Source organism: Anguilla anguilla, chromosome 2 (assembly GCF_013347855.1).
Source record: "Anguilla anguilla isolate fAngAng1 chromosome 2, fAngAng1.pri, whole genome shotgun sequence".
NCBI lineage: Eukaryota > Metazoa > Chordata > Actinopteri > Anguilliformes > Anguillidae > Anguilla > Anguilla anguilla.
The window spans coordinates 11,118,043-11,127,974 of record NC_049202.1 but is presented as its reverse complement, the minus strand read 5'-3'; the positions used below and the strand labels follow the sequence as shown (position 1 = coordinate 11,127,974).

The following is a 9,932-nucleotide window of genomic DNA, read 5'->3' as shown; positions in this document are numbered from 1 at the left end:
GCGCATATTACTATCTTAATAATGCGCCCTTAAAATAACAGTAAATACTGCGCCATTGACTTAAGACCAGGTTTTTGTCGGTCAATCGCTTTCCGCTGCCTCAAGATAGCAATGCACCAACACTGTGCCCCACCACACCTACCTCATTTTAAGACCAACACACCCATGGGTGCTCAGATGGGTGCAAGTACATTTGCTATACAACGTGGGTGCTGGACGGGAAAACGACAACTGCGTCGGTCTGAAACTAGCAAAGACACTTGCGTTTCGCTTGGCGCCGTTTTGCACCGGGTGTAAGATAGAGCCCTACAGCCTTCAATCACCCTGCCAATTACGCACTTTTTTTGACTAAATGCAAAAACTACGTGAAAAGCGTATAAAGCTCAGGTGTCTTCAACAATTAGTCAGTCAAACTTTATTAATTAAAAGAAAACAAAGCACACGCTGTGTGCACCACATGACTGGTTCCAAAAAACAGCACATCTCATTAAATAACTAATGAGCCATTGAAGTGACCTCTATGAGATTAGATGCAAGCTGCCTGACCTCTCATCTGAAACAAGCAAGGCGTAAATAATTTTTTTTTTTAATTCAAGAGATTAAAACTACTCTGATCCATGTGATCTCAGTTGGGACCTCATATGCCTTCATATTCACCTGTGCTCTAAGAAGCCTGCTAGTCGCATAGCTCTAAGCACAGGAGCCACACAGCATGAAAAAGTCCTTTGCCGAGCTTCAACTGCAGACTGGGGTTGAGATTGCACAGCAGAGCAAACATGCACCCAGGCCAAGGGCAGGGTACCTGTTGAGGTGCGATTATCGGGTAGATTTCCCAAGGGGCTCTCTCTCAACCCTTCCCACAGCATGGCTGCACATATTCTTCACTGAGACCACCAAGTGCTGCATTCACACATCTCGCCGTGTACTCTTTGAACTTTGAGAATTACGCAATTTGTGATGAAAGCTTCCAGGAGCCGTTCTCCGAGCAAGAGTTTTTTGCAGCGCCATTTGAAGTGTTCTGCTGAGCTTTTCAACAAACAAAACGAATGAATGCACGGCAAAGAAGACCTCAAAAACGGGACCAACGACGGTGATAACATATCACTATGAACAGCGTTACATTTAAACTTTGAACCTTTCATCCCTTGCATGACCGCAATTCATTCTGAAAAACACTTTGCTGACTGAATTTAACATTATGTAATTCCTCGTTTCCAGACCTACCTCAGTGCGGTCGCCCCCGAACACTTGTGTCCCCACAAAATTCAGCTATGCCTCAGTACGGCTGAAAGCGTTCTGCTCTTGTCACAGTTACAGTAACTTGGTAAGGTCTGTCAACGCAGCCCGATTGTCAGTTTCCTTCCAGCAGATACAGGATACTGCTTAACAAGGCGGTCGCATCCACCAGACTGCAAGCCAATGCCATGTTTGCGCTGGTAGAAGTCCCAAAAGACAGCATTTAAAAGCACAGCACTGAACAGCTGAGGTAAATAGAAATGGTCTCTCACCACACAGCATGGTTGTGCAGTCCACCAAAGAGTGGATCCACGCAGTCCGGGAATAGTCATGGGTAAAATTGATCTGAAACTCGACGAAGAAGATGGAGATGCATCTGCAAAACAAGAGTTATAATCTTGAAATGTGTGTCAGGCTCCATGTTATTCTAGATCAAAATCAAGATCAATATGTATACAGTGAGAAATTTTTGACACATAGTTCAACCCTCATCCACACTGCCCACACTTTGCACTGCATACGATGCCATCCATAAGTATTTGGAAAGCGACACAATTTTTGTTTGTTGTATTTCAGCACATTGGATTTGAAAGGAAGCAATGAACATGGCTGTCAGCTTTAATTTCACATTTACATTCATATCCAATGATACATGCAGGAGGTGCAGCCCCTTTCATACATAATCTCCCATATTCATTGTTTAATTTCAAATCCAATCTGTTGGAGTACAGAGCCAAAACAACAAAAATTGTGCTACTTTCCAAATACTTTCGGACTGCATTGTACATATTCAGTATATATCTTACACACACATGCATACAAGAACACACACACACATACGCACACACACATTGCTATTTCCAACCTGAGTGATGTAAGCAATCTTATTTAGTAAGACACTTCACAGCATCATTGTTCAATAAGCAGGGGGTTGGTTTATCGAGAAAAGGTATGATGTAGTTATTATTAATGAGAAAGGCGGGGTGAGCTGGGGGGGCAGCAAAGTGAGCTTTTAAAAGCCTTGGTTGTGAGAAGGGGTGGGGAGGCGTATGAGGACAAAATGGAGGAGGAGCCTGGGGTGGCGGACAGTCAGAGTCCCTGAAAGAGCTGGAATAGCACCTGAACAAATAAACTACAAGCCCCAGGCAGGAAATAAGGGTCAGTGAGCTCAGTTTGAAAGTGAGGGCCTACTGCCCCTTCGCCTGCATACCCTGGCCAGAGAACAAACAGTGGAGTTAACACAGGCCAAAGCAAAGGGCTTCCATCACCTCTGAACCACCGAAACACACAACCAATGTGTGCTGCAACCCAAAACTTGGGTATGGCCACTGGATCACACTCTACTGGCATCCAAAAGCAAAAAAAAATAAAATAATAATAATAATAAACAAATAAATTATATATATATATATATATATATATATATATATATATATATATATATATTTATTTTTTTTCTTCAACAATAATACAACCACCCAGAGCATGTTTTCTTTTAATCAGAAATAATGCCCTAAAGTTAAGGCACATTGCTACTGATGACATTGTAGAACTCTAATCCATTATACTATGAAAAGCATATCAGAATTCAAGTTCTCATGGCTTGATGTCATCTTTGTCATTTTTAAATTAACGATACATGTCCTCCAGTGACCCTAAGTATTATTTTTGACAAAACAGAAGCGTCTTGGATGCTGCAGTGAAAAAATTGTACTTATTTCCTCTACACAGAAAAACAGCATAGTAGCTTCAGCATAGCAGAACAAATGGTTCTTGAGATTAAGACCAGACTCCCCTACAGGGGGCAAAAATAAAAAATATCCTCAAATTAAATCTAACAGTCAGCAATTAACCTCATATTCCTTGTTTTATTTAAAATCCAGTGTGCTGGAGTACAAAGCCAAAACAAAAAAAACTGTGTCACTGTCCCAATACTTCTGCATTTAACTGTACGTCACAGACAGGTCTGTGATCAGTGGCTCTAGTGAGAGGGACTGAATAGTGCTTGAAAATGCTATGCTTTTCAAGGTTAAAAGATCTTACTTGAAGGTTTAAACTGAGTGATGTGCTAACTAGCATGCTATGGACACAATATCTTAATTTTGTAACAGAATAGTTGCAAGTGGCTTTTTGCTTTTTGACATATCAAAGAAGCAACGACAAAAACAAACATTTAGCGAGTTCGCTCTGAAAAGACTTGTTTAGCTTTCACATCACAGCTGTTCTAAGCAATCTTTGTTCAAGTTAATTATGTCCGCTTTTGTCCGGAGGAAAAAAAAAAAAAAAAAAAAAACCTGTGTGAAGAAAGCCAGGGAAGGGGAACACCACGTTGAAAGGATAGAATTACAGCTGATGGCTCTGGCCATGTGATCTTCCTTTACCCTCCCCCTCTCCTTAAACACACCCGAGCCCAGGTCTACCAGACGTGTGTTATATTCCCCCCCATGTATACTGCATGCCATAATACTGTGTACTTTCTGAATCTCCTGCTGACCCCCTCCCCAACTAACCCTACCACGCACATACTCAATGCTAATTATAACCGCCTTCACAAAGTATTATAGGAAAACAAGGGGGAAAGTCAGGGCACATATAGCTGCCATGGGGGAATAGACAAATATACAAAGGCAAATAAATTCAAATAAGCACGGCAAAATGCTAGAACATGGTGACTTTGGGTGGAAACCCCAGGAGAAATAAACATCTTGTTGATCTGATTTCAGACAGCTGAAAAAGAGGATGAGTCCTGCATCAACAGTATCTTCTTACTGCATATCTAACCAATGACATAGCCAATCCAGTTACGGGTACACTACAGTTCACTTAAATTGATGCACTTGTGTTGTTTTTTTTTCTAAAAAGTGCTAACTTTAGTCAAAAACACTGTCTAGTGTTTTGTTGTGACCCTCACTGCCATGAACAACATTTTGACAGTGAGTGACTGCACACTACATCAGTCAGCATCACAGTCACATCACAGCATACCGTGTCTGTCAACAGCGAGAGAAAAACACTAAGTCATGAAGCAGTAATGGCACTTCAGAGTCTGTTTCTTGTCAGAGAATGTAAACCCTCAGAATCTTTCTCACATGTGAATGCAAGTATGCATCCTTCAACGTCACAAGCATATTTTATTCACCAAAATAATTTCACAAATTTAAATTAGCAATAAGGTATATCGTCGCTGAAAAAGAAAGCAAAACGTGTGAGCTTTCATTCCAGCCTTAACTCATTTATGGGTACTGACACCAGTATGAGTCCACAGTTTACATTTTATTATTTTCACAATCTCAACTACTGCATCTAACTGAAGAAAAATATAAAATAATTTTAATTTAAATTAATAGGATTTATTGCACTCTATGAAATATGTATTTTCATTTACCTGTTCAAATGCTTCATAAGCACACTGATAGCATTATCTGTGTTTTAAGTGGGGTTTCCAGGAGTAAGCAAAAAGCAGATAAAACCATACTCATTTACTCCCAATGGCTTCAAAAGTCACATAAACAAAGAAATTAATGATTCTGTTTCATACGCGGGGGCATAAGGCATGTGACTGATAAACGTGCAGATAAAGGAATGTTAATGAACCCTCTGGGCTACCCAGCAGGAGGGCATGTCCCCCAGATCCCCATTTGAATAGAACTACAGCGCGTTCTTCCTGAGAACTAAGTTGACATACCTGCAGGTCATTTGGTAGCGCACTAACACACACGCACACACACACACGCGCGCAACCAAAGAGCGCCTTAAAAAATAGAGTCTTCAGCTAACCATTGGTCAACAATTCACCCGAAACCTGATTAGATATAGACTGTCGTTAAACTGGCTTTTTAGAGAACTTTTACTGATCGCTAACAAGACAGCAGAGTCAGTACATTCCTGACAGTGTGGGGTGCAGTTGTGTTTCCAGCTGATCAGCTTGTTTACCCGGGTGCCTGCTGAAACCTGAACTGGGAACTGCCTCGACAGGAACAAAACATAATCTTGACAGTCTTTCCACTAGAAAGCCGGTCAGCAGTAAACCAAGCAAAGAATGCCTTGATCTCCCTAGCAAATGTAGCCCAACTCTGAAGGACACCTAATACGAAAGTATTATTCTGATAGAAGTAACCGTGACCAGCAGTAGATTTTAAAACTGCACTTGAATTACAGGTTTTACTTAAAAAAAAATCAAAAAAAGCATATATCAACACAAGACCTCAGCAGACAGTCTATTGTTAAGACTTGCTGAACTGGTGGACAACCCACAGACTGAGTGACCATCCAACTGCTGTTGTTCACAACACACATTTAATTTCATAGAAATTAAACTGGCTGATTTAACGGCACACTAGTCCCAGCATGCAACAAACATTCCAAATACCACACACTCAGTAGAACAACAAAATCAGAGATTATCTCACTGCTTGCCAACACAGAGTCAGGATTTCCCCACAAGACAGCCATAGCAGAGGCACTGACCCAGGCACTGTGACAGCTTACCTGGTGACGGCACGAGTGCAGACAGTGACGACGAAACAGCCTGCCACGATGATCCATCCCCATCCTCCGTCCGGAGGGGTGACCGCTTCCTTCTTCTTGCCCCCAGCCATGGCAGGGTGCTCGGTGCGCACTGCAATCCCTTCTGATCAGCCTCTCTGACCACCGGCCCCCCAGTCGGCTTCCCGCAGTCTCCCTCACACAGGCACGCCGGACATGGAATGTTTCCTGAAGAGGAACCCGCCAGTCACTCTGCTCAACACATGGCAACACAAACAACGACGTGCTTTAAAAAGAGAAAAAAAGAGGCAGGATCATGCAAAATTCTTCATGCAAACACGTGCTACAGAACATCTGTCTGGAGTTCACCTTAGCTCACGATCGCAGGAGCTCCCAGTTAACAGGTTAAAGGCTGGTCCTACCAGATGTACCTGCCAAATTCCTGTTGGTGCCAGAACCCAAGTGAACCGCGGCAACAACCTTGATATGCAGGACTTCACAGAAGAGGTGTTTACCGCGATGTCCTGATTTACTCAACCGTTATAGTTTAACTTCAGGCAGACCTCTCCATCGGCTTGACCCCTGTAACCCTGTTGAAAACCTGAGGCACGTACAGTCCCGCCTTCAGTCGCTTTCCATAGAAAAACACTTAAGCCGACTGCATCCAATGGCTTCCAGTTACATTTTCCCTCAGAAAAACTGTGCATCCCACAGAAAGTTAAAAAAAAAACTGATGTTGATACTTATAAATTAACAACGCGTTCCTTTGAAAGTACAATATGAACACGCGTGACGCATTACACTGCAAAGACATCTATTACGTATAGAGTGTATTTATTAAATCTAAAAATAATTGCTCTTCCTCTTGCCTCTGGTTTGACTGGACATGAACATTCCCCCCTGCCCCCACTCCCTTAACATCATGTGATTCTGCCCGGACACCAGAAACTAGCCAAACTATTCTTGCACATGCTCTGCACTCACTGCCACAATGAACACAAGGAACAGAAAATAAAAACAAGATGGTGGACAATGCATTATATGGTGCTCTCATTCCTGAACTTGCTGACCAGTCTTTGTCAGATTAAGGAGACCAACAGAAATCTGCATAGTTCCATTACTCCACCTCCTGCGGCCATAGCAACCACATGCCTTGAGAAGTAATGCTACTGCCGCACTCTTTCACAACAGGACAGCAAAAGAAAATCTATCTGAGTTTGTCAAACCACAATGTTGCATAATTTGCTGTATAAGGGACACTTTCAAACTCAAAAGGAACCTATTTCTTAATCATTCAACAACAAAAAATATCAGAACTGAATATGGTTCAAGATTCTCAAGATGAATAAAAAGAAGAGACAAAATGTCTTCCAACAATGATTCCATGAAATGTTATACTTAAGGTTTATGAATAAATTAATGCCTTATTGTTCGCTTCTGTGAATTATTGTATAATACTCATAGGAAAGGCAAAAACCAGACAATGTCTCTTTATGTATAATAAGTGTATTGAACATTTAAGCTGTCAAAAACAAAGCCTTCCACGGACTCATAATGCCTGAACAGAAGAAGAAAAAAAAAACATTTACACATTGTTTATCAGTGAGAACAGTGTAAAATGTCCAATGTTAATTCAACTCTAACAGTGTTAATTAAACTCTAAACAGATAACATTTGGTCCCACCCTGGAATGTGAATTACATTTTACTGTGTATAAAGTAGTCTCCGCACCCATTTCAGAATGAACTGTGTACACTGCACTGTTCGTAGGCGGAGATCCGTAGTTTTCCTTTATTCAAAGCCCACAATATAACATTATACCAATCGTACTGTAGCCTACTCTGCACTGATTACAGAGGTATACAATTACTTAGCAGTTCATGTACATTCCATTTTGTTGCATTCGATTGAACGGTAGCTTACACTCCTGTGATTACATGTTATGTTATGTCAGTGCTTTCATATCATTTTCGCAGTGTATATAGTTTCTTTTGTATATAATTAGGGCCGTAGGCCTACTCATTTGTATATCTTTCCACAGTGCAGGCTGCAGCCTACGGTTTAAAACAAACGGAAGCAGCGATATTAGTTATTGGCCCGACCTATTAAATCCAGAAAATGATTAAAATAACTACAAACAAGAGAATCGTTGGACGTATTATAGCCTACTTATTGTAGCTCGCCGGGAGCCAAGTAACAACTATGCTTAATGTGTGTAGATTCCTGCATTTTTGCTTGTCGCCACTGAATACACTACCTTTCATCACAGAGCCCAAAAGCGTCCATTATGCACAGTAAAATGTCCAGTGTTAATTCAACTCTAACAGAGTACATCTGAGTCAAATTGGGAACATAGCTGGTTACCATTAGATCAAGGCCCTAAAAAAGTGTTTTTTATACAGTTTTTACAATTTATACAGCAATTTCCAAGTTGTAAGTAGCAGAAAACTTAGTTGAAATGTATAAAATGAAACCTGCAGAATAATTTTCACCAATTAGAACAGTAAATGGAAGGTTATAAGACAACACATAGCTGAATGGAACGATTAAAACACAATAAATGTGACTGATGGTTTACTAGAAACTGAAATAAGAAGAGATGCTGAAGGCTTTTTAGTGACACATGCATCATTGTTTCGACGACGTCTGAATTCAAGATTGTTATAGCATAATTCCTATAGCTCTTCATTTTATTCCTTTACAAACCTGCACCAAAGTGCCTTAGCTATTTGCTAAGTGTTTAATGAAGAGGTCATGAAGATATTTACTGACTGAATATCACGGTGTCAATTATGCAAAAGTTACTCCGAGTTCTCCATAGGTTTTACTATTCTTTACGTCAATGAAGATCTTCAAAACATGGAGGTTGTCCTAAAAACTGCACAAACAGCTGGATCGGCAGTTTACGGGACATCGTAATATAGGTTAAATAAATAGAAATGCACAACCGGGGTGAAAAAGATAATCGACAGAGAATACTAAGACACCACTTGCTATACCAACAAGATCAGGGCAACTGTGTAAGAAAATTCAGTGGAACTTACCTGTTCTCAATAACAAGCCACTTTCGCAGCGCAGCATTCGGGTTTCATAATACAGCAGACGCGTGCAACAAATGGCATAACACTTCCCTTTCAAAAGTTCTATACATCTTTACCCCTCGTTTTCTCCATCTCTGTTACTATAACTAGAGTGCCTGGACTGCACAGCTCAGGCACATGCGTGGAGGCGGCCAAATTTACCAACCCCCTCTTTGCAATGAAAGCGTGCTGTGAGATTATGTATGACTTGAGAGGTTATGTTCGGTACAAGTTTAAGCTTTCAGTAGTGGGCTTGTGGGGTTATATACACTATAGGCCGATACGACATTTGCACATTTGAACTGAAGCATCCATCACGCAGGCTACTCCACAATTTCAAGCAGTTTATGGAATTTCATGTTCGAGCATGAGAACCAACAACGAGGCAAACTTGTGCATGCAGGCTAATCCTAGAAACGTTTTCTTTTTTTTCTTTTTTTGACATTTCTTAAACGATGGTGAGCATGTGTTTGTGCCCGAGACCGAATTTGTTACTGTTTCCATATATTTGCTTTATAATCCAATCGGGTTATTGTTTGTGATATTTATAATATCACAGATCGCCCCCCCCCCCCCCCCCCCCAAAAAAAGCTGCGCATGCTTCCAAAAATCAAACCTGTTTTCTTGAAACGAAGTAACACTGTAACAGTATTATTTTTGAGAAAAAGTTAAGGTTTTTCACAAACAGAATTTTACCATATTTTGTCTCATTTGTGTCTATAATGTAGATCCTTGTTGATATAGAAAGCTGTTTTGCTGGCATAACACAAGTTGTTATGGGAAAACAATATAGGTCTCTTGGAGGCAATAAAAAACCTTGTCTGGGGGAAGCTATTTTCAAACTGTAGGCACTCTTGGATCAGTGTGTGGGTGCACATGGCAATGCTCTGAATTAAGGAATATGAAGTCAAACCCCTGGCATCCACTTGTTTAACCATCAGCAGTTGGCGGCACAATATCTGGTCTCTAAATGTTTTAGAACAGATATGTTAGCAAATGGCCTCTGATCATATGACTAATTCAGCAGCCAGGGCTCTCTCCACTCTACTCCGAAGCTTCTATTCACCTGCTTAATTACTAAATCAGAACACTTTCTAGACCTAGGTTATGGTATTTGAAGCTATGACTAGC

At 40.8% G+C, this 9,932-nt stretch overlaps 1 protein-coding gene across 3 annotated transcripts in view; it reads right to left on the bottom strand.

Annotated features, from left to right (window-relative positions):
• Window positions 1-8,960, bottom strand: part of slc16a12b (solute carrier family 16 member 12b) — a 14,491-nt gene extending 5,531 nt beyond the window's left edge. The window contains exons 1-3 of one of the 3 annotated variants that reach the window (XM_035405541.1): window positions 8,766-8,960; window positions 5,725-5,973; window positions 1,509-1,612 (exon numbers count right to left, since the gene is read on the bottom strand). In XM_035405541.1, coding sequence (XP_035261432.1) covers window positions 1,509-1,612; window positions 5,725-5,834 — 214 coding nt within the window. In that variant the 5' untranslated portion in view covers window positions 5,835-5,973; window positions 8,766-8,960. The other 2 variants (XM_035405540.1, XM_035405542.1) reach the window with 2 other exon arrangements.
• Window positions 8,961-9,932: the final 972 nt, after the last annotated feature.